Below are 26,670 nucleotides of genomic sequence, written 5' to 3'. Positions count from 1 at the left end.
TACTAAGGCCGGCAGTAGCGTTGGCATGGGTGGGTAGCGCAGTTGCAGCGTGGGCAGATAACTTGTCATCTGACATTGACACCCTAGATAAAGATACCACTTTGGTGACGTTGGGTCACATTAAAGACGCAGCATAATATATGAGAGAAGCTGCGAGTGATATTGGGCTGTTGGGTTCAAGAGCCAATGCCATGGAGATTTCTGTTAGAGGGTCCCTGTGGACCTGCCAAGGGACCGATATGCGGTTTCAAAAAAGACTTTGCCTTACAAAGGTGAAGTTTTATTTGGGGAGGGCCTCGCGGATCTGATAACCACAGCGACCACGGGTAAATCTACTCTTTTGCCTTATGTTCCCCCACAGGAAAAGAAAACACGGCAATATCATATGCAGTCCCTTCGGTCGCATAAGTTCAGAAAGGGTCGGGGCTCTTCCTTCCTCACCAGAGGTGGAAGTAGAGGGAAAAGAACACCAGCTACGGCTATTTCCCAGGGACAAAAGTCCACCCCGTCCTCTACTAAATCCACTACATGACGTGGGGGCTCCGTTGAGGGAGTCCGCGCCGGTGGGGGCACGTCTTCGACTCTTCAGACAAGTCTGGGTTCAGTCGGACTTGGATCCTTGGGCGGTAGAAATTGTATCCCAGGGATGCAAATTAGAATTCGAAGATGTGCCTCCTCGCCGATTTTTCAAATCAGTCTTGCCAGTTTACTCCTCATAGAGGGAAACAGTGGCAGCTGCCATACAGAAACTGTATCATCAGTATGTGATTATCAAGGTTCCCCTTCTACAGGGGAAGGGGTTTTATTCAAGCTTTTTTTGTGGTCCCGAAACCGGATGGCTCGGTCAGGCCCATTCTGAATCTAAAATCCCTGAACCTATATCTGAAAAGGTTCAAATTCGAGATGGAATCTCTCCGGGCAGTGATCTTCAGCCTGGAAGGGGAGGTTTTATGGTGTCACTTGACATAAAGGATGCATACCTTCATGTCCCCATTTATCCTCCTCATCAGGCGTACCTGAGATTCGCTGTACAGGATTGTTATTCCCACGTCCGACAAGTTAATGGCGGACATGATGGTGCTCCTGCGTAAGCAAGGCGTCACATTTATCCCATACTTACGATCTCCTGGTAAAGGCGAGTTCAAGGGGAAAATTGTTACAAAGCGTATCTCTCTCCCTGAGAATACTACAACAACACGGCGGGATCCTAAATCTACCAACGTCACAGTTGGTTCCAACACGACTGCCGTTTTTGGACATGATTCTGGACACATAAAAAAACAAAAAAAACAAAACAAAAACAAAAGGGTTTTCTCCCAGAGGAAAAAGCCCAAGTACTCTGGAACATGGTCAGAGACAACAGGAGTGTCAATTCATCAATGCACTCATTTATTAGGAAGGATGGTGGCGGCCTACGAGGCCATTCCACACGGACCTTTCGGTGGGACCTTCTGGACAAGTGGTCAGGGTCCCACCGGCACATACATCGGAGCCCGGTTCCCCCGGGCCAGGGTCTCTCTCTCTCTCTCCCCTATGGTGGCTCCAGAGTGCTCACCTTCTAGAGGGTCGCAGGTTCAGCATTCAAGATTGGGTTCTTGCGACCACGGACGCGAGCCTCCAAGGATGGGGAGCAGTCACACAGGGAAACAATGTTCAGAAAATATGGTCAGGCCAAGAGGCTTACCTACACATCAGTGTGCTGAAATTGAGGGCCATTTCCAACAGCCTCAAACAAGCGAAGAATTTTCTTCGCAATCCTGCCTGTTCTGATCCAGTCAGACAACGTCGTGGCAGTGACGCAGGTGAACCGCCAGGGCGGGACAAAAAGCAGAGCAGAAATGGCAGAAGCCACCAGGATTCTTCGCTGGGCGAAAAATCATGTAAGCGCTCTGTCAGAGGCCTTCATTACAGAGGACACAATCTCCATCTAGGAGAGTGGGGACTTCATCAGGAAGTCTTTACAGTGGTGATAAATCGTTGAGAACTTCCTCATATAGACATGAGGGCATCACGCCTCAACAGGAAGATGCGGACGTATTGTTCCAGGTCGAGGGACCCTCAGGCAGCGGCGGTGGACGCCCTGGTGACACCGTGGGTGTTCAGTCGGTCTATGTGCTCCCTCCACTTCCTCTCATCTCAAAAATATTGAGAATCATATGACAAACAAGAGTGCAGACGATACTCATTGTTCCAGATTGGCCTCGAAGGGTCTGGTATGCAGATCTTCAGGGACTGCTCTCAGAAGATCTGTGGCCCCTTCCTCACAGGGAGAACCTGCTGCTACAGGGGCCGTATGTGTTCCAAAACTTACAGCGGTTACGTTTGACGGCATGGCGGTTGAACACCAAATCCTAGCTGAAAAGGGTATTTCAGAGGAGGTCGTTCCTACTCTTATTAAAAGCTAGAAAAGATGTTACGGCGAAGCACTATCACCGTCTCTGGAGAAAATGTGTGTCTTGGTGTGAAGCCAAGGATGTTCCCACTGAGGATTTCCAACTAGGACGTTTTCTCCATTTTCTACAGACAGGAGTGGATATGGGCCTAAAGTTAGGCTCAATTAAGGTGCAGATTTCTACCTTATCCATATTCTTTCAGAAGGAATTGGCTTCTCTCACAGAAGTCCAGACTTTGGTAAAAAGAGCGTTACACATCCAACCTCTTTTTGTGCCCCCAGTGGCACCATGGGACCTTAACGTGGTGTTAAGTTTCCTTAAGTCACAATGGTTTGAACCGCTTCAAACAGTTAAATTCTCACTTGGAAAGTGGTCATGTTATTGGCCTTGGCATCTGCGAGGTGGGTGTCCGAGTTGGCGGCCTTGTCTCTTTTCCATGCGGATCGAGCAGAGTTGAGGACTCGTCCTCAAGGTCTGCCTAAAGTGGTTTCGTTATTGCATGTAAACCAACCTATTGTGGTGCCTGTGGCTACGGGTGACTAGGAGAATTCCAGGCCCCTTATTGTAGTCAGGGCCTTAAAGTTTTATTTAGCCAGAACAGCTACGGTTAGGAAAACAGGTGCACTGTTTGTCCTGTAGGCAGCCAACAAGGTTGGCGCTCCTGCTTCTAAGCAGACTATTGCTAGCTGGTTCGGTAACACGATTCAGGAGGTTCATTTTACGGCGGATTTGCCGGTACCAAATTCAGTAAAGGCCCATTCCACTAGGAAGGTGGGCTCTTCTTGGGCGGATGCCCGAGGCATCTCGGCATTACAATTTTGCGGAGCAGCTACTTGGTCGGGTTCAAACACTTTTGAAAAATTCTATAAGTTTGATACCCTGGCTGATGAGGACCTCGTGTTTGCTCAGTCGGTGCTGCAGAGTCATCCGCACTCTCCCGCCCATTTGGGAGCTTTGGTATAAACCCCATGGTCCTTACGGAGTCCCCAGCATCCTCTAGGACGTAAGAGAAAATAAGATTTTAACCCTACCGGTAAATCTTTTTCTCCTAGTCCGTAGAGGATGCTGGGCGCCCGTCCCAGTGCGGAAACTCTGCAAGACTTGTATATAATTATTGCATACTTAAGGGTTAAGTTACAGTTGAGATCGGCCTCTGGCTGATGCTGTTCTATTCATACTGTTAACTGGTTATTGTATACCACGTTGTACGGTGTGTATGGTGTGGGCTGGTATGTATCTCGCCCTTAGATAACAAAATCCTTTTCCTCGTATTGTCAGTCTCTTCTGGGCACAGTCCTAACTGAGGTCTGGAGGAGGGGCATAGAGGGAGGAGCCAGTGCACACCCATTCTAAAGCTTTACAGTGCCCATGTCTCCTGCGGTGTCGTCTATACCCCATGGTCCTTACGGAGTCCCCAGCATCCTCTACAAACTAGGAGAAAAAGATTTACCGGTAGGTTTAAAGTCTTTTTTTTTCTTGCTTAGAAATACCCCTCCCTTTCAAGCACCTGAATGATATCACTCAGCTAATTGAGCATCTGCCACACTATATAAGGGTCTCTAGGTAGAAAGGTCAAAAGGTCATCCTAAGTTTTTCACTTTTTATTTTTTTTGAACTTTTTCATACTTAACGATCCACGCGGACTACGATTGGGAATAGTAACCTGTGCCGAGCGCAGCGAGGCACCTTGCCCGAAACATGGCGAGCGAAGCGAGCCATGCGAGGGGACACGGCGCACTAATTGGGGTTCCCCATCACTGTACGGAGAAAACGACACCAAAAACAAAACAAAACAAAACAGGATTTTAATACCTGCCGGTAAATCCTTTTCTCCTAGTCCATAGAGGATGCTGGGGTCCACTTCATGACCATGGGGTATAGACGGTTCCGCAGTAGCCATGGGCACTCTTAAGACTTTTCAATGGGTGTGAACTGGCTCCTCCCTCTATGCCCCTCCTCCAGACCTCAGTTAAAAGGGACTGTGCCCAGGGAGACGGACATTTCGAGGAAAGGATTTACATTAAACTAGTGGTGAGATACATACCAGCTCACACCTCAACCATGCCGCACAACATGGCATTCAACATAAGACACACGCCAACAGGCATGAACCAATTACAACATGCTGAAACTAATATAACACAACTTGTGTAACTCGAATAACAAAAACTGCAGGTAAAGTACGCACTGGGTCGGGTGCCCAGCATCCTCTACGGACTAGGAGAAAAGGATTTACCGGTAGGTATTAAAATCCTGTTTTCTCATACATCCTAGAGGATGCTGGGGTCCACTTCATGACCATGGGGTTTATACCAAAGCTCAAGTACGGGCGGGAGAGTGCGGATGACCCTGCAGCACCGATTGATAGAACTTGAGGTCTTCCTCGGCCAAGGTGTCAAACTTGTAGAATTTTGCAAATGTGTTTGACCCCGACCAAGTAGCTGCTCGGCAAAGTTGCAATGCCAAGACCCCCCGGGGCAGCCGCCCAGGATGAGCCCACCTTCCTAGTGGAATGGGCCTTCACTGACGTCGGTAACGGCAATCCAGCCGTAGTATGAGCATGCTGAATCGCACTTCTGATCCAACACGCAATACTCTGCTTGGAAGCAGGACACCCAATCTCGTTGGGAGCATACAGGACAAACAAAGACTCTGTTTTCCGTATTCGAGCTGTTCTAGTGACATAAATTTTCAAAGCCCTAACCACATCTAGGGACTTTGACTCAGTGAACGTGTCAGTAACTACTGGCACCACAATAGGTTGGTTTATGTGGAAAGATGAAACCACCTTCGGAAGAAAATGTTGACGAGTCCTCAACTCTGCCCTGTCTTCATGGAAGACAAGGCCCCCAATTCAGACACCAGCCGCGCGGATGCCAATGCCAAAAGCATCACCACTTTCCAAGTGAGAAACTTCAACTCTATCTCTTGTAGAGGCTCAAACCAATCTGATTGAAGGAACTGCAACACCACGTTAAGGACCCACGGTGCCACTGGAGGCACAAATGGAGGCTGGATGTGCAGAACCCCTTTCACGAAGGTCTGAACCTCTGGAAGAGAGGCCTATTGTTTTTGGAAGAACACTGACAAGGCCAAAATCTGGACCTTGATTGACCCCAATCGGAGGCCCGCCCCCACACCAGCCTGCAGAAAATGGAGAAAACGTCCCAACTCAAACTCTTCCGTAGGAGCCTTCTTGGATTCACACCAAGACATATATTTTCTCCAAATACGGTGGTAATGTTTCGACGTTACACCTTTCCTTGCCTGAATAAGGGTGGGGAGGACTTCCTTGGGAATACCCTTACGGGCTAGGATCCGGTGCTCAACAGCCATGCCGTCAAACGTAGCCGCGGTAAGTCTTGATACACGCACGGCCTCTGCTGCAGCAGGTCCTCGCGAAGAGGAAGAGGCCGAGGATCTTCTATGAGCAACTCCTGAAGATCTGGGTACCAAGCCCTCCTTGGCCAGTCTGGGGCAATGAAGATTGCTCGAACTCTTGTTCTTCTTATGATTCTGAGCACTTTTGTGATCAGCGTAAGTGGAGGGAAGACATACACCGACCGGAACATCCACTGGGCCACCAGCGCATCCACTGCTATTGCTTGAGGGTCTCTCCACCTGGAACAATATTTCTGAAGCTTCTTGTTGAGACAAGATGCCATCATGTCTACTTGAGGAACTCCCCAAAGACTTGTCACCTCTGTGAAGACTTCTTGGTGTAGGCCCCACTCTCCTGGATGGAGATCGTGTCTGCTGAGGAAGTCTGCTTCCCAGTTGTCTACTCCCAGAATGAAAATTGCCGACAGAGCCTTTACATGTCTTTCTGCCCAGAGGAGGATCTTTGTCACCTCTGCCATTGCCCCTCTGCTTTTTGTTCCGCCCTGCCTGTTTATGTACGCGACTGCTGTTACATTGTCCGACTGGATCTGCACGGGATGATGTTGAAGAAGATGTACCGCTTGTTGAAGGCCGTTGTAAATGGCTCTCAATTCCAGCAAGTTTATGTGAAGGCAGGCTTCCTGACTTGACCATTTTCCCTGGAAGCTTTCTCCCTGAGTGACAGCTCCCCAGCCTCGGAGACTTGCATCCGTGATTACCAGGAGCCAGTCCTGAATCCCGAACCTGCGTCCCTCTAGTAGGCGAGAACTGTGTAGCCACCACAGGAGCGAAATCCTGGCTTTTGACGACAGGATTATCTTCCGGTGCATGTGAAGGTGGGATCCCGACCACTTGTCCAACACGTCCCACTGGAATACTCTGGCATGGAACCTGCCAAACTGTATGGCCTCGTAGGCCGCCACCATCTTCCCCAACAACTGAATGCACTGATGGATCGACACACTTGATGGTTTCAATATTTGTTTTACCATTTTCTGGATTTCCAGAGCCTTTTCCACCGGAAGAAAAACTCTCTGAACTTCTGTGTCCAGAATCATCCCGAGAAAAGACAATCTTGTCGTCGGTTCCAACTGTGACTTTGGATAATTTATGATCCGTGTTGTTGAAGTATCGATAGGGAGAGTGTGATGTTTTGTAACAACTGCTCCCTGGATCTCGCCTTTATCAGGAGATCGTCTAGATAAGGAATTACATTGACTCCTTTTTGACGCAGGAGAACCATCATCTCCGCCATCACCTTGGTGAATACCCTCGGCGCCGTGGAGAGACCAAAAGGTAACGTTTGGAATTGGTAATAGCAATACTGAACCGCAAATCTTCGATAAGCCTGTGAGGAGGATAAATGGGAACATGCAGGTAAGCATCCTTTATGTCTACAGACACCATGTAGTCCCCCATCCTCCAGACTGGAAATCACTGCCCTCAGTGATTCCATTTTGAACTTGAATCATTTCAGGTAGAGATTCAGATTTTTTAGGTTTAGGATCGGTCTGACCGAGCCGTCCGGCTTCGGAACTACAAAAAGGCTTGAATAAATCCCCTCCCCTTGTTGTGACAAAGGTACCAGGACTATGACCTGATCCTGACATAATTTTGGATTGCCGCTGTTACTGCTTCCCTTTCCAGAAGAGAAGCTGACAAAGTCGATTTGAAAAATCGGCATGGGGGAAAGTCTTGAAACTCCAGCTTGTACCCCTGGGATACTATTTGCAACACCCAGGGATCCAGGCCAGACAGAATTCAACCTCGGCTGAACAGTTTGAGACGTGCCCCCACCCAAGCGGCCTCCCGCAAGGGAGCCCCAGCGTCATGCTGAAGATTTGGCAGAAGTAGGGGTAGACTTCTGCTCCTGGGAACCTGAAGCTGCTGTGGACTTTTCCCTTTCCCCTTCCTGCAAAGAAGGGGGAATCTCTTGCTTTTTTGTATTTATTGGGCCGAAAGGACTGCATATGTGGGTGATAGGTCTTTTTTGCCGGTGCAGGTGCAGAGGGCAAAAATGACGAGTTACCTGCGGTAGCTGCCGAGACTAACGCATCCAGTCCATCACCAAATAAGGGCTCACCTTTATATGGGAGAGCCTCCATATTTCTTTTGGAATCTGCATCCGTGTTCCATTGGCGAATCCACAACGCCCGCCGAGCCGATACTGCCATGGTAGCGGCTTGTGAACTCAAGAGTCCAATATCTTTAATCGCTTCTAGCATGTATGCGGCAGCGTCTTTGATATTCCCTAACTTAAGGAGTATCTCTTTATCAACTGTGTCCATTTCTGATGATACGCTTTCTGACTATTTTTCAGTAGCGCGACTCACCCACGCGCAAGCATTAGTGGGCCTGAGCAACATAAATGGATTTCAATGTAGTTTCTATCTTTCGGTCTGCCGGCTCTTTTAGTGAAGCCGTGCCAGGTGCAGGGAGAATTACCTTCTTTGTCAACCTGGACAGTGCACTGTCTAACACAGGGGGTGATTCCCATTTTTTCCTGTCCTCCACCGGGAAAGGATAAGCTATCTGAATTCTCTTGGGAATACGAAATTTATTTTCGGGATTCACCCACATCCCTTCAAAGAGAGTATTTAGCTCGTGGGAAGGAGGGAAAGTGACCTTGGATTTCTTTTCTTTATAGAAATAAGCGTTCTCTTGAGGTACAGGAGTGGCTTCTGTGGCTTCCAGAACTTCCCTTATAGCCACAATCATATATTGTATATTTTTTGCCAATTTATGATCTATTTCTCTGGAGTCACTACTGTCGACACAAGAATCTGTGTCCGTGTCAGTATCAGTATTCACAATATTCGCAAACAGTCTCTTATGTGACCCAGAGGGGTCGCCTGCGGATGGAAGAACAGGGCCCTGAAAAATCACATCCTACACAGATTTTCTCCAGCACTCAGCATGAGATTCAGACTTATCTAATCTCCTATTGATATGATGCATACTATCACGTATTTCTTTCACCCATGCAGGCTCTTGGTGTGCCGGCAGCACCACCACATTACAACTCTGTGTCCCTAAAATGCCTTCCTCCGGGGAGGAACTCCCTGCCTCAGACATGTCACACATGTGTACAACACACTCTCACAGACACACTGGGACTTATAGGGGACAGACCCACAGTAAAATCTGTCAGAGGGACACAGTTTAGGAGCAGCCAGTTCACAGCCCAGCGCCAAAGAAAAAATCCCCGTGCCGCATACTTTGTACAGAGACAAAATCCCTGTGTCGCGTACTCCGTACACAGAAACCTTTAAGCGCTATTATATTATGAACAATATGATTAAGCACCCAGGCCCCCCCTTTGTCACCCTGATACTTGTTCAGAAGTGGAGGAGGACCAGCGTTTTCGCTGCAGTCTGTGAATGAGAGAAAATGGCGTTGAACAGTGTGCTGGCTGCCTGAGGAGGAAGCTCCGCCCCTGCAATGGCGCGTTTCTTCTCAGAGATTTTTCACATAATATTTATACTGGCGGGGGTAGGGCTGTGCCTTGGCATCTTATGCCCCCTTTTATCCAGTTTACAAGGTTATTTGCTGCCCAGGGCGCCCCCCCTACCCCCAGCGCCCTGCACCCTGCAGTGCCTGTGTATGTGTGGGCAGCAATGGCGCGCTGCACTCCCGCCAGCCACGCGGTACTTTATTTGATTGAAGATCTGTCTTCTTACACTCACCTGTCTTCTGACTTCTGGCTCTGTGAGGGGGGTGACGGCGTGCTGTGGGAGTGAGCATCTAGACACGGCTAGCGTTCAGTACCCTTCAGGAGCTAATGGTGTCCTGTCAGCCAGAAGCAGAGCCACGAAACTCTTCAGGAAGTTGGTTCCTACTTCTGCCCCCTCAGTCCCACGAAGCAGGGAGTCTGATGCCAGCAGATCTCCCTGAAAATAAAAAACCTAACATAAGTCTTTTCAGAGAAACTCAGTAGAGCTCCTCAGTGTGCATCCAGTCTGCCTGGGCACATTTCTAAAACTGAGGTCTGGAGGAGGGGCATAGAGGGAGGAGCCAGTTCACACCCATTGAAAAGTCTTAAGAGTGCCCATGGCTCCTGCGGAACCATCTATACCCCATGGTCATGAAGTGGAGCCCAGCATCCTCTAGGACGTATGAGAAATTAAAACCTCATGTTGACCTTTTGACCTGTCAACCAATAGTGGTCGACCTAGACACTGTCGACCCTATGAACCACACCCATGGAGTGGGGAAGGAAAGGGGTCGATTATGTGAGACCACAAGAGAAAGATGTCACTAGACACATGGGATGAGGGGAGGGAGGTCAGCGAAGCAAAAGTGGGGTTGCCATGTGGCATCGTTATCTAGGGACGCGAGTCCAAGGGGAAGGTGGAGGACAGACAACCATAGGTGGACAGGGTGGAAGAGTGAAATAGAATGGACCTAAAAGGAAGAGAGAGATGGTTCAGAGGGTAGTATCCAGAAGAAGATGCAAGAAAGATAAGGACCCCAGTCCACCATCTTGGAGTCGCCTGGACATCCGATGTGGGATGCGGTAACCAGGTTCCAGTGAGAGGAAGGCAGTTGAAGGAGTTGGAGATAAAGTGATCATGTATGGGGCTAGAAAAGGGAGGCAGGTAAGGGCTCGGAGTACCAAGTCTATGACCCGGGTGGAGGACCACAATATGAGGATTAATGGTATGTACTATAGGAGGAAGAAAGGGAATGAGGGGGAAATGTATGTATGTGGAGAGAACGGCGGATGAACCAGCGGCGCAGTGATGGTGGAGGAGTGAGAGGTAAGTGACATCACAAGAACAACCACATAAAATCACAGTAGACACATAAGAGAATGTCAATGTGCCAAAACAACTAATTAACAAATGTAACAACATATTTTTGCATAGCGACATTATTGTACTCTACAACTGTGATCGCTGGTACAACTTCTGTTAGTAGTGCTTATGCTTTCCGTAAGTTATCTGCATCATTCCACCATACCTTCCCTCTCACTCACTACTTCTTCTCTCCAGTCGCCTTCTTCCCGGTCTCTCTCCATTCCCTCTGTGCTCTGTTCTCAACTGCATCAGTCTATCATACGTATCTCACTCATGCCTCTACGCCATCTCACTACCTCTGTGCCTCTCACTACTGCTGCTACGCCATCTTACTACCTCTGTACATCACACTACTGCCTCTACGCCATCTTACTACCTCTGTGCCTCTCACTACTGCTGCTACGCCATCTTACTACCTCTGTGCATCATACTACTGCCTCTATGCCATCTCACTCATGCCTCTACTCCATCTCACTACCTCTGTGCCTCTCACTACTGCTGCTACGCCATCTTACTACCTCTGTGCATCACACTACTGCCTCTACGCCATCTCACTACCTCTGTGCATCTCACTCATGCCTCTACGCCATCTCACTACCTCTGTGCATCACACTCATGCTGCTACGCCATCTTACTACCTCTGTGCATCACACTCATGCTGCTACGCCATCTTACTACCTCTGTGCATCACACTCATGCTGCTACGCCATCTTACTACCTCTGTGCATCACACTACTACCTCTATGCCATCTCACTACCTCTGTGCATCACACTACTGCAGCTACGCCATCTTACTACCTCTGTGCCTCTCACTACTGCTGCTACGCCATCTTACTACCTCCGTGCATCACACTACTGCCTCTACTCCATCTCACTACCTCTGTGCATCTCACTCATGCCTCTACTCCATCTCACTACCTCTGTGCCTCTCACTACTGCTGCTACGCCATCTTACTACCTCTGTGCATCACACTACTGCCGCTACGCCATCTCACTACCTCTGTGCCTCTCACTACTGCTGCTACGCCATCTTACTACCTCCGTGCATCACACTACTGCCTCTACTCCATCTCACTACCTCTGTGCATCTCACTCATGCCTCTACTCCATCTCACTACCTCTGTGCCTCTCACTACTGCTGCTACGCCATCTTACTACCTCTGTGCATCACACTACTGCCTCTACGCCATCTCACTACCTCTGTGCATCTCACTCATGCCTCTATGCCATCTCACTACCTCTGTGCCTCTCACTACTGCTGCTACGCCATCTTACTACCTCTGTGCATCACACTACTGCCTCTATGCCATCTCACTACCTCTGTGCATCACACGACTGCCTCTACACCATCTCACTACATATGTGCATCACACTACTGCTGCTACGCCATCTTACTACCTCTGTGCCTCTCACTACTGCTGCTACGCCATCTTACTACCTCTGTGCATCACACTACTGCCTCTATGCCATCTCACTACCTCCGTGCCTCTCAATACTGCCGCTACGCCATCTCACTACCTCTGTGCATCACACTACTGCCGCTACGTCATCTCACTACCTCTGTGCATCACACTACTGACTCTACGTCATCTCACTACCTCTGTGCATCACACTACTGCCTCTACACCATCTCACTACATCCATGCATCACACTACTGCCGCTACACCATCTCACTACATGTGCATCACACTACTGCTGCTATGCCACCTTACTACCTCTGTGCATCACACTACTGCCGCTACGCCATCTTACTACCTCTGTGCATCAAACTACTGCCTCTACACCATCTCACTACATATGTGCATCACACTACTGCCGCTATGCCATCTCACTACCTCTGTGCATCAAACTACTGCCTCTATAGTGTTCACTTTAGGCTGTTTTAGAAGGGCGCCGCGCCCTGCCCGTTTTTTAGCAGGCAAAACCCGCCCTGCCCCTTTTGCGGCGCCCTGCTAGAACAGCCGCCCGCTTCCTGCCCTCATGGCGTGTATAGATACCGTGCACATGCGCGCGGCATCCATTCACGCATTGGGAGAGAGCTGGGGCAAGCCCAGCACCGGCGGAGGTGCTGGGCACGCCCTCAACAGTGACGTCGCCGGCCACAGACGCTCTCTATAGTAACGTCTGTGGGCCGCACCCCCCCCTAAAATGACGTCGGCGTAGCCGCGCCCCGTTTCGGGCACGCGCACGGCTTCGCCACGCGCGCGCAAATGTGCCCCGGAGTCCGGCGCCCTGCCCCTTTTCACTCCTAGAGTGAACACTAGCCTCTACACCATCTTACTACCTCTGTGCATCACACTACTGCCGCTATGCCATCTTACTACATATGTGCATCACACTACTGCCTCTACACCATCTTACTACCTCTGTGCATCACACTACTGCCGCTATGCCATCTTACTACCTCTGTGCATCACACTACTGCCGCTATGCCATCTTACTACCTCTGTGCATCACACTACTGCCGCTATGCCATCTTACTACCTCTGTGCATCACACTACTGCCGCTACACCATCTCACTACCTCCGTGCATCACACTACTGACTCTATTACATCCGTGCATCACTTTACTGCCAGTACGCCATCTCACTACATCTGTGCATCACACTACTGCCGCTATGCCATCTTACTACCTCTGTGCATCACACTACTGCCGCTATGCCATCTTACTACCTCTGTGCATCACACTACTGCCGCTATGCCATCTTACTACCTCTGTGCATCACACTACTGCCGCTACACCATCTCACTACCTCCGTGCATCACACTACTGACTCTATTACATCCGTGCATCACTTTACTGCCAGTACGCCATCTCACTACATCTGTGCATCACACTACTGCCGCTACGCCATCTCACTACATATGTGCATCACACTACTGCCGCTACACCATCTCACTACCTCTGTGCATCACACTACTGCCTCTACACCATCTCACTACATATGTGCATCACACTACTACCTCTACACCATCTTACTACATCTGTGCATCACACTACTGCCGCTATGCCATCTCACTACATATGTGCATCACACTACTGCCGCTACACCATCTCGCTACCTCTGTGCATCACACTACTGCCTCTACACCATCTCACTACATATGTGCATCACACTACTACCTCTACACCATCTTACTACATCTGTGCATCACACTACTGCCGCTACACCATCTCACTACCTCCGTGCATCACACTACTGCCGCTACACCATCTCACTACCTCCGTGCATCACACTACTGCCGCTACACCATCTCACTACCTCCGTGCATCACACTACTGACTCTATTACATCCGTGCATCACACTACTGCCAGTACGCCATCTCACTACATCTGTGCATCACACTACTGCCGCTACGCCATCTCACTACTGCCGCTACACCATCTCACTACCTCTGTGCATCACACTACTGCCGCTACGCCATTTTACTACCTCTGTGCATCACACTACTGCCTCTACACCATCTCACTACATATGTGCATCACACTACTGCCGCTACGCCATCTTATTACCTCTGTGCATCACACTACTGACGTTACGCCATCTTACTATCTCTGTGCATCACACTACTGCCTCTACACCATCTCACTACATCCGTGCATCACACTATTGACTCTACTACATCCGCCCATCACACTACTGCCGCTACGCCCTCTTACTACCTCTGTGCATCACACTACTGCTGCTACGCCATCTTACTACCTCTGTGCATCTCACTACATCCATGCATCACACTACTGCCGCTATACCATCTCACTACATATGTGCATCACACTACTGCCGCTACGCCCTCTTACTACCTCTGTGCATCACACTACTGCTGCTACTCAATCTTACTACCTCTGTGCATCACACTACTGCCGCTACGCTATTTTATTACCTCTGTGCATCACACTACTGCCGCTACACCATCTCACTACATCCGTGCATCACACTACTGCCGCTATGCCATCTTATTACCTCTGTGCATCACACTACTGCCACTACACCATCTCACTACATCCGTGCATCACACTACTGCCGCTACGCCATCTTATTACCTCTGTGCATCTCACTACTGCCTCTACGTCATCTTACTACCTCTGTGCATCACACTACTGCCTCTACACCATCTCACTACCTCTGTGCATCACACTACTGCCTCCACACCATCTCACTACCTCTGTGCATCACACTACTGCCGCTACGTCATCTTACTACCTCTGTGCATCACACTACTGCCGCTACATACACCATCTTACTACCTCTGTACATCACACTACTGCCTCTACACCATCTCACTACACATGTGCATCACACTACTGCCGCTACGTCATCTTACTACCTCTGTGCATCACACTACTGCCTCTACACCATCTCACTACATCCATGCATCACACTATTGACTCTACACCATCTCACTACATATGTGCATCACACTACTGACTCTACGCCATCCATGCATCACACTACTGCCGCTACGCCATCTTACTACCTGTGCATCACACTACTGCCGCTACGCCATCTTATTACCTCTGTGCATCACACTACTGCCTCTACACCATCTCACTACATATGTGCATCACACTACTGCCTCTACACCATCTCACAACATATGTGCATCACACTACTGCCGCTACACCATCTTACTACCTCTGTGCATCACACTACTGCCGCCACATACACCATCTTACTACCTCTGTGCATCACACTACTGCCTCTACACCATCTCACTACACATGTGCATCACACTACTGCCGCTACGTCATCTATCTGTGCATCACACTACTGCCGCTACGCCATCTTTTAACCTCTGTGCATCACACTACTGCCTCTACACCATCTCACTACATATGTGCATCACACTACTGCCGCTACACCATCTTACTACATATGTGCATCACACTACTGCCGCTACGCCATCTTACTACCTCTGTGCATCACACTACTGCCGCTACATACACCATCTTACTACCTCTGTGCATCACACTACTGCCTCTACACCATCTCACTACACATGTGCATCACACTACTGCCGCTACGTCATCTTACTACCTCTGTGCATCACACTACTGCCTCTACACCATCTCACTAGATCCATGCATCACACTATTGACTCTACACCATCTCACTACATATGTGCATCACACTACTGACTCTACGCCATCCATGCATCACACTACTGCCGCTACGCCATCTTACTACCTGTGCATCACACTACTGCCGCTACGCCATCTTATTACCTCTGTGCATCACACTACTGCCTCTACACCATCTCACTACATATGTGCATCACACTACTGCCTCTACACCATCTCACAACATATGTGCATCACACTACTGCCGCTACACCATCTTACTACCTCTGTGCATCACACTACTGCCGCCACATACACCATCTTACTACCTCTGTGCATCACACTACTGCCTCTACACCATCTCACTACACATGTGCATCACACTACTGCCGCTACGTCATCTTACCATCTGTGCATCACACTACTGCCGCTACGCCATCTTTTAACCTCTGTGCATCACACTACTGCCTCTACACCATCTCACTACATATGTGCATCACACTACTGCCGCTACACCATCTTACTACATATGTGCATCACACTACTGCCGCTACGCCATCTTACTACCTCTGTGCATCACACTACTGCCGCTACATACACCATCTTACTACCTCTGTGCATCACACTACTGCCTCTACACCATCTCACAACATATGTGCATCACACTACTGCCGCTACACCATCTTACTACCTCTGTGCATCACACTACTGCCGCTACATACACCATCTTACTACCTCTGTGCATCACACTACTGCCGCTACATACACCATCTCACTACATATGTGCATCACACTACTGCCTCTACACCATCTCACAACATATGTGCATCACACTACTGCCGCTACACCATCTTACTACCTCTGTGCATCACACTACTGCCGCTACATACACCATCTTACTACCTCTGTGCATCACACTACTGCCTCTACACCATCTCACTACACATGTGCATCACACTACTGCCGCTACGCCATCTTTTAACCTCTGTGCATCACACTACTGCCTCTACACCATCTCACTACCTCCGTGCATCACACTACTGCCGCTACGCCATATTACTACCTCTGTGCATCACACTACAGCCGCTACGTCATCTTACTACCTCTGTGCATCACACTATTGCCTCTACACCATCTCACTACATCCATGCATCACACTACTGACTCTACACCATCTCACTACATATGTGCATCACACTACTGCCTCTACACCATCTCACTACCTCTGTGCATCACACTACTGCCTCTACACCATCTCACTACATATGTGCGTCACACTACTGCCTCTACACCATCTCACTACATATGTGCGTCACACTACTGCCTCTACACCATCTCACTACATATGTGCGTCACACTACTGCCTGTACACCATCTCACTAGATCCATGCATCACACTATTGACTCTACACCATCTCACTACATATGTGCATCACACTACTGACTCTACGCCATCCATGCATCACACTACTGCCGCTACGCCATCTTACTACCTGTGCATCACTCTACTGCCGCTTCGCCATCTTATTACCTCTGTGCATCACACTACTGCCTCTACACCATCTCACAACATATGTGCATCACACTACTGCCGCTACACCATCTTACTACCTCTGTGCATCACACTACTGCCGCTACATACACCATCTTACTACCTCTGTGCATCACACTACTGCCTCTACACCATCTCACTACACATGTGCATCACACTACTGCCGCTACGCCATCTTTTAACCTCTGTGCATCACACTACTGCCTCTACACTATCTCACTACATATGTGCGTCACACTACTGCCTCTACACCATCTCACTACATATGTGCGTCACACTACTGCCTCTACACCATCTCACTACATATGTGCGTCACACTACTGCCTCTACACCATCTCACTACATATGTGCGTCACACTACTGCCTCTACACCATCTCACTAGATCCATGCATCACACTACTGCCTCTACACATCTCACTACATATGTGCATCACACTACTGCCTCTACACCATCCATGCATCACACTACTGCCGCTACGCCATCTTACTACCTCTGTGCATCACACTACTGCCTCTACACCATCTCACTACCTCTGTGCATCACACTACTGCCGCTACATACACCATCTTACTACCTCTGTGCATCACACTACTGCCTCTACACCATCTCACTGCATCCGTGCATCACACTACTGCCGCTACGCCATCTTACTACCTCTGTGCATCACACTACTGCCGCTACGCCATCTTATTACCTCTGTGCATCTCACCACTGTCTCTACGTCATCTTACTACCTCCGTGCATCTCACTACTGACTCTATGCCATGAAGTCTCACCTGACAGTCCACGTTGCAGTAGAAGGCCAGTTTGCATTTGCCACATTTCGAGAGACCTTCTTTCCTTAAGAGAAGAAAATAAGGACAACTAATGATGGGATATAAGCATATGGATAAATTAAGCTGTCCGGCATGTGTGGGCTACATGTAAAAGCAGCCAGTACGTACCCTGCACGGAAACATAATAAATATATTTGCCCCCCTGCAGTCCAACATGGTTTGCTCAGTGTCTATAATATCTACAGTTTTACCTTTTAATGCACATGTATTTCTGTATACAAGTTCTCATAGCACGAGCTTGTTATGTGCAAGATCTCAGTATTATCAGTAGCTGTACTATGGCCAAAGGACGCACACGATAACGCTGCACGGTCTGGTTTATGTCTGACATCTCTGTGTAGCACGTACAAACCATCTCACGTCAGTATAAAGATTACAGGTTCCCAGGACAGGAAATTCCGCTGGTTTCAGTTGCAGAACAGATCAAGTGCATTACGCTGAAGCCCTAAAGGGCCTGCATTATAATAGGGGTCCACACCCGTCGATCAGGGGTACCAGTGAACTCCATGGTAGCAAATATAGATTTACAGACCATTACAACAAAAAACATAACACCCATGAGTACAAGGAGAAAGTACAAAAAGGGGTTCAGCTGCCAGAATAAGGAGCGGATACGGAGGCCTATACCGCTACACACTGCCATATCCTTGGAAGAGATTAGGTCTCACTTATTAAGCTGCCGCGGAAATCACAGAGTAATCACAGAATGAGGAAACCCGCAAGGCTCCTTGGTAGCACGGCCTCAGCAGACAATGGATTCCATCTTCAGACACGTTTTTATAATTTTATTAACGGTCGGATAAGTTATGCAATATATATGTACTCGGAATATATATCAGAGTAAATGCACGCCGCCTCTAATGCAGGCTCCGGGACTGGCGCAGTGTCGTCTGCAAATTGCATTCACTAAGAAAGTTTGAGCTGTCTGTATATGCAAAGCTGCAACTAACGCGCGATGCGCTCAGATCAGCAGCACGCAGAGCCGGCTTATGGCAGCTGCACGTCGCATGCACTTACCCCCATATTTTATACACAATCCCGCATAAACAAAACTTAAAGAAACTGCAATATTGTGGACATCCCGACCCGCACTGCCAGATTCACAGGAGGCAACAGAAATGTATCCTCCGATACCAGACCCGGGCGGCTCTCCGCCATAACGCCATCTACAGAAGCGCGACTTTACAGTTATACATCAGAGTGAAACCGCTCTTCGGAGAGTGAGGAGGGTAAAATCGCTCTCTGAACAAAATTGCAAATTAAAACTTATTTTCAGGATATGGGATGTGATGAAACCAGACAGTCCCTGGAGATCCGTCAGCTAAGGCTTAAAGGGAGACATTCGTTATCCAGCTGTCGGGATCCCGGCGCTCTGCATACTGACGCCGGGATACCGACACCTATTTTCCCTCTTGGGGTGTCCATGGCACCCCTGGAGGGAGAATAAACAGCGTGGCACGCGTAGCGCTACCATGCCCACAGCGAGCCCGCAAGGGGCTCTTTTGCGTTTGCCCCACTGCCGGCATGCGGGCGGTCAGGATCCCGGCGCCGGTATACCACCCCTTGTTTCATATTCTGCAGCGAGTCCCTTTGCGGTGGAGAATATGGAGAATATACCACCATTCGCTGTGAGAAACTCGCCCTGCCCCTGATCCCTTCCCTATATCCTCAGCCGCCCTCGTGCCCGCCCTCGCTGACTGCTAATACTCCCACGATTCGCCGTGTCAGCACAGACAAGTGCAAATTAATTGAATGTTGTAGAATAGGAGCTTAAGTATCATGTCGCTAATTGTTCCCTGGCTTATCACTCACAGGCCGGTTTATAAAAATAAAGCATGGTATGCGAGGCAGCTAAGTGACAACAGGTGTCAGTCCTAAATAGGAGATCAGCCACATGGGTGCAAACAGCTGAAACATCCCCCATAACACAGGGACTATCCCAGTCCTCCTGCAACTGCTCCCAAGCAGACAATGCTACAGCGTACTGCGAGCGTCGACGCAACACCGATCGCCTACAGAGGCGGCAATCCGGCCGGACCTACCTGCACGCGCTAGGTGACACCTAACCGCACGCTACGGCGTACAACGTCATAGGCAGCCTCGTGTTACTGTCCCTGCAGTTATCCCAGCTTTTACTTACAGTACAATACTCTTACATAACATAGTTACAGTACTGTGGGAATATTGCTTCATTGCATGGATAGCACTAACCCCAGGACTGTAAGTGTGCCTTGGGCACCGAGGTCGGGAATGCCTGGTGTAGGGTTGCCCTTATTTGGGCAAGAGTTAACCCCCTTCCCCATTTGTCAAACACCAGAGTACAGTAAAAGCCGTTGCGGCGGGATGGAGTTAATGTAAGCAGCTGTCTCCACCCGTGAAGCCGCTCTCCTATTTAGGACTGAGGCACCAGTTGTCACTTGTCTGCAGAACTGACTTCACATAACAGGTCTTCTTTTAATAAACCGGCCGGGGAGAGATAAACCAGGGAACCATCAGCAGCGCGACCCTCGGCCCCTTACCGTGCGCTAATGTTCACGTGTCTGTCCTTACATGGCCCGTTATTGTCCAACCAACTGCGGTGTTCTACAGTAAAACAGACTAAGGGGGACATTTACTAAGCAGTGATAAGAGCGGAGAATTGAGCCAGTGGAAAAGTTGCCCATGGCAACCAATCTATAATTTGCAAACTATAAAATTATACAGAACTGCTGATTGGTTAACTTCTCCGCTCTTATCACCGCTTAGTAAATGTCCCCCAAAGTCTTATCTGTCCGTGTATCTGCAATAACATATAAGTGAAAGGGCCGTAGGGGGTCATTCCGAGTTGATCGGCCGCTGCCGTTTTTTTGCAGCGTAGCAATCCGGTCACTGCATGCGGCGTATGCACCGCAATGCGCAGGCGCGTCGTACGGGTACAAAGCGGATCGTTGCTGGGCGATGGATTTAATGAATAAACCATTCGCACAGCCGATCGCAAGGATATTGACAGGAAGAAGGCGTTTGTGGGTGGCAACTGACCGTTTTCTGGGAGTGATTGGAAAAACGCAGGCGTGACCGAGCGTTTGCAGGGCGGGTGTTGGACGTCAATTCTGGGACCAAAAAGGCTGAAGTGATCGCAGCGGCTGAGTAAGTTCAGAGCTACTCAGAAACTGCACAAAATGTTTTTACAGAGCTCGGCTGCACAGGCGTTCGCACACTTGCAAAGCGAAAATACACTCCCCCGTGGGCGGCGACTATGCGTTTGCACGGCTGCAAAAAGTAGCTAGCGAGCGATCAATTTGGAATTACACCCATAAAACGGTTCTTGCAAATGAATGTTTCCATAGTCACCACAGGCACATCACCACCTACCAGCACACGCTTTGTACGCAGTAAAATAGCACATGGCTTTGTCATGTTATATTTAGTGGTTTGCAGTGCTGCATTTAATTCCACTCGGAGGGCCCATGCCCACGTGGATTTCCCCCCCCCCACAGTAAGAGAACAGGCCTGGAGATGAATCCTCTTATCACTTGAATTTCCGCTGGTTTGTGAGACAACGGTGGGAAAATTAGAGCTTACAATGCGCTAAATGCCTGTGTACGGTCTTGTCTGGACCCAATGTACAGTAAAGGCAGAACTATCACCTTTAGCCGATGTTCTGCCCCCGGCCGGGGTTCTTCTTATAGACTGCCCCAAAGTGTCAGCTCTTCTCTCCGCGAGTAACAATAAGAGATGACAAAATAGGATTTTAATTACCTACCGGTAAATCCTTTTCTCGTAGTCCGTAGAGAAAGCTGGGGTCCATATTAGTACCATGGGGTATAGACGAGTCCACCAGGAGCCATTGGCATTTTAAGAGTTTAACAGTGTGGGCTGGCTCCTACCTCTATGCCCCTCCTACCAGACTCAGTCTAGAAACTGTGCCCGAGGAGACAGTATACTTCGAGAGAACGAATTACACAGATAGTGGCGAGTTTCGTACCAGCTCACACACAAGGCAAATCCGGCCAAGAGGCCGGAGGACTCAGCAACAGCTGAAACAGTACTGAAACAGGAACGAGCACAGAACTTACCTAGGAACCAGGTAGTACTGAACCAATACAACCACTGAAGGATAAAGAAGCACTGGGCGGGCGCCCAGCATCATCTACGGACTACGAGAAAAGGATTTACCGGTAGGTAATTAAAATCCTATTTTCTCTTACGTCCTAGAGGATGCTGGGGTCCATATTAGTACCATGGGGATGTACCAAAGCTCGCAGAACGGGAGGGAGAGCGCGGAGGCTCCTGCAGAACTGTTTGACCAAACTTGAGGTCATCAGAGGCCAAAGTATCGAACTTGTAGAACTTATCAAACATGTTCGAACCAGACCAAGTAGCTGCTCGGCAAAGCTGTAAGGCCAAGACACCCCAGGCAGCCTCCCAGGAAGAACCCACTTTACGAGTAGAGTGGGCCTTAACCGATTTTGGACACGGCAATCCTGCCGTAGAATAGGCATGCTGGATGGTGAATCTGATCCAGCAAGAAATCGATTGCTTAGAAGCAGGACACCAAATTTTCTTGGGATCATAGAGGACAAACAGAGAGTCAGATTTCCTGAGACGAGCAGTCCTCTTCACATAAATCTTGAAAGTCCTCACAACATCCAAGGCCTTTGAAGCAATTGATGAGTCAGTAGCCACTGGCACCACAATAGGTTAGTTGATATGAAAAGCCAACACAATCTTAGGAAGGAACTATGGACGAGTCCTGAGTTCTGCCCTATCTTCATGGAAGACCAGATAGGGACTTTACAGGACAAAGCCCCCAACTCCGACACACGTCGAGCAGAAGCCAAGGCCAACAAAGTTACCGCCTTCCATGTGAGAAACTTGATTTCAGCCTCCTGTAGAGGCTCAAACCAATCCGATTGCAGGAACTGCAACACCACATCCAGATCCCATGGTGCCGTTGGCGCCACAAAAGGGGTCTGGATGTGCAGAACCCCTTTCAAAAAGGTCTGAACCTCAGGGAGGACAGCCAATTGTTTCTGGAAGAAAATGGATAAGGCTGAAATCTGGACCTTGATGGAGCCCAATCTCAGGCCCAAATCCACACCTGCTTGCAGGAAAAGGAGAAACTGTCCAAGTTGAAACTCCACCACAGGAAACTTCTTGGATTCACACCAAGACACATACTTTTCCAAATTCGATGGTAATGTTTAGACATTACCCCCTTCCTAGCCTGTACCAGGGTAGGAATAACCTCGCTCCGAATACCCTTCCGAGCTAAGATCTGGCGCTCAACCACCATGCCATCAAACGTAGCCGTGGTATGTCTTGATAAGCGAACGGCCCCTGTAGTAGAAAATCCTCCCGAAGAGGCAGAGGCCTAGGATGTTCCAGCAGGAGATCCAGTAGATCCGCGTACTAAGCCCTCCTTGGCCAGTCCAGAGCAAGAAGGATTGCCAGAACCTTCGATCTTTTTACAAGCTGTAGAACTCTTGGAATGAGAGGAAGTGGAGGGAACACATACACTGACGGGAACACCCATGGTGTTACCAGTGCGTCCACTGCTTGTGGGTCTCTTGACCTAGAACAGTACCTCCGCAGCTTCTAGTTGAGGCGGGAGGCCATCATGTCTATGTGCGGAACCCCCCACCAACCGGTTACCTCCTCGAACACCTCCGGGTGGAGGCCCCACTCTCCTGGATGGAGATCGTGTCTGCTGAGGAAGATAGATAGATAGATAGATAGATAGATAGATAGATAGATAGATAGATAGCTAGCCGACATCGCTACAGTGTGCCTTTCTGCCCAGAGGAGGATTCTTGTCACCTCTGACATTGCTCTTCGTTCCGCCTTGTCGGTTTATGTAGGCCACTGTGGTCACGTTGTCCGACTGCACCTGAACAGCCCGATCCTGTAGAAGGTGTGCCGCTTGAAGAAGGCCGTTGTATACGGCTCTTAGCTCCAGGATGTTTATCGGAAGAAGGGATTCCTGACTTGACCACCTTCCTTGGAAGGTTTCCCCTTGAGCGACTGCTCCCCAACCTCTTAGACTTGCATCTGTGGTTAGAAGGATCCAGTCCTGAACTCCGAATCTTTGGCCCTCCAGAAGGTGAGGTAGTTGCAGCCACCAGAGGAGCAAAATCCTTACACTCGGCGACAGACGTATCGTCTGGTGCATATGTAGGAGAGATCCCGACCACTGGTCCAAGAAATCCAGTTGAAAGGACCGAGCATGAAACCTTCCGTACTGCAGAGCCTCGTAGGAGGCAACCATCTTCCCCAGAAGGTGGATGCACTGATGAACCCATACCCGGGTCGGTTTCAAGACATCCTGGACCATTGTTTGAATCACCAACGCTTTCTCCACCGGTAGAAACACCCTCTGCACCTCCGTGTTGAGGATCATCCCCAGGAAAGACAGCCTCCTTGTCGGCTCCAGATGAGACTTTGGAAGGTTCAGGATCCAACCGTGCTCCTTGAGCAGATGCGTCGTAAGAGCAATGGATCTTAACAACTTCTCCCTGGACGATGACTTGATCAGCAGGTCGTTCAGATATGGAATTATGTTCACCCCCTGCTTGCGGAAGAGAACCATCATCTCTGCCATCACCTTGGTGAAAATCCTCGGTGCTGTGAGAGACCGAACGGCAGTGCCTGAAACTGTCGTGATCGTCTAACAGTGCAAACCTGAGGTAAGCCTGATGCGGCGACCAAATGGGAATGTGGAGGTATGAATCCTTGATGTCCAGGGACACCAGGAACTCCCACTCTGTCAGTCCTGAGATAACCGCTCGCAGAGACTACATTTTGAATTTGAAGTCCCCGATATAAGGGTTCAATGATTTCAAGTTCAGAATTGGCCTGACCGAACCATCCGGCTTCGGTACCACAAAACGGTTCGAATAGTAACCTTTGTTCAACTGATGAGGTGGAACTGGAACAATGACCTCCGACAATACCAATTTTCAGATCGCATCCAGTAAAATAGCTCTGTCTGCCGGCAAGCTTGATTTGAAGAATCGGTGAGGTGGGAGAGTGTGAAACTCCAGCCTGTACCCCCGGGACACGATATCCTGTATCCAGGCCGGACGACACCCAGACGTGGCTGAAATGCCGGAGTCTCGCTCCCACCTGACCTACTTCCAGGCTGTGCGGTCCACTGTCATGCTGAGGACTTTGAGGCACCAGAAGCAGGCTTTTGGTCCTGGGAACCTGCGGGAGCAGGCTTTTTGGATTTGGCACGACCACCTCTAAAGAAGGTGTGAGAGGCCTTGTTCTTTCTAGTCCTAGTGGGCCGAAAGGACTGTGACGTGTTGGGAGAAAAAATAAGAATTTACTTACCGATAATTCTATTTCTCGGAGTCCGTAGTGGATGCTGGGGTTCCTGAAAGGACCATGGGGAATAGCGGCTCCGCAGGAGACAGGGCACAAAAAGTAAAGCTTTCCGATCAGGTGGTGTGCACTGGCTCCTCCCCCTATGACCCTCCTCCAAGCCTCAGTTAGGTACTGTGCCCGGACGAGCGTACACAATAAGGGAGGAATTTTGAATCCCGGGTAAGACTCATACCAGCCACACCAATCACACCGTACAACTTGTGATCAAACCCAGTTAACAGTATGATAACAGAGGAGCCTCTGAAAGATGGCTTCCTAAACAATAACCCGAATTAGTTAACAATAACTATGTACAATTATTGCAGATAATCCGCACTTGGGATGGGCGCCCAGCATCCACTACGGACTCCGAGAAATAGAATTATCGGTAAGTAAATTCTTATTTTCTCTATCGTCCTAGTGGATGCTGGGGTTCCTGAAAGGACCATGGGGATTATACCAAAGCTCCCAAACGGGCGGGAGAGTGCGGATGACTCTGCAGCACCGAATGAGAGAACTCCAGGTCCTCCTTAGCCAGAGTATCAAATTTGTAAAATTTTACAAACGTGTTCTCCCCTGACCACGTAGCTGCTCGGCAAAGTTGTAATGCCGAGACCCCTCGGGCAGCCGCCCAAGATGAGCCCACCTTCCTTGTGGAGTGGGCCTTTACAGATTTAGGCTGTGGCAGGCCTGCCACAGAATGTGCAAGTTGGATTGTGCTACAGATCCAACGAGCAATCGTCTGCTTAGACGCAGGAGCACCCATCTTGTTGGGTGCATACAATATAAACAACGAGTCAGATTTTCTGACTCCAGCTGTCCTTGCAATATATATTTTTAATGCTCTGACAACGTCCAGTAACTTGGAGTCCTCCAAGTCACTTGTAGCCGCAGGCACTACAATAGGCTGGTTCAGATGAAATGCTGACACCACCTTAGGGAGAAAATGCGGACGAGTCCGCAGTTCTGCCCTGTCCGAATGGAAAATCAGATATGGGCTTTTGTAAGATAAAGCTGCCAGTTCTGACACTCTCCTGGCCGAAGCCAGGGCTAGTAACATGGTCACTTTCCATGTGAGATATTTTAAATCCACCTTTTTTAGTGGTTCAAACCAATGAGATTTTAGAAATTCCAAAACCACATTGAGATCCCACGGTGCCACTGGAGGCACCACAGGAGGCTGTATATGCAGCACTCCCTTAACAAAAGTCTGGACTTCAGGAACTGAAGCCAATTCTTTTTGAAAGAAAATCGACAGGGCCGAAATTTGAACCTTAATAGATCCCAATTTGAGACCC

The 26,670-nt window shown here is 49.2% G+C and overlaps 1 protein-coding gene across 1 annotated transcript in view; it reads right to left on the bottom strand.

Moving 5' to 3' along the window:
• The window catches only part of SMYD2 (SET and MYND domain containing 2), a 76,125-nt gene that overhangs the window by 40,758 nt on the left and 8,697 nt on the right, over positions 1–26,670 (bottom strand). Inside the window, exon 2 of the mRNA XM_063919080.1 lies at positions 17,966–18,029. Within this exon, the coding sequence (XP_063775150.1) occupies positions 17,966–18,029 (64 nt within the window). The remainder of the gene's footprint in view (positions 1–17,965; positions 18,030–26,670) is intronic.

This window comes from Pseudophryne corroboree, chromosome 4 (assembly GCF_028390025.1).
Source record: "Pseudophryne corroboree isolate aPseCor3 chromosome 4, aPseCor3.hap2, whole genome shotgun sequence".
NCBI classification, from domain to species: Eukaryota; Metazoa; Chordata; class Amphibia; order Anura; family Myobatrachidae; genus Pseudophryne; species Pseudophryne corroboree.
Note: the sequence above shows the minus strand (reverse complement) of the source record. Positions and strands in the feature narration are given on the sequence as shown.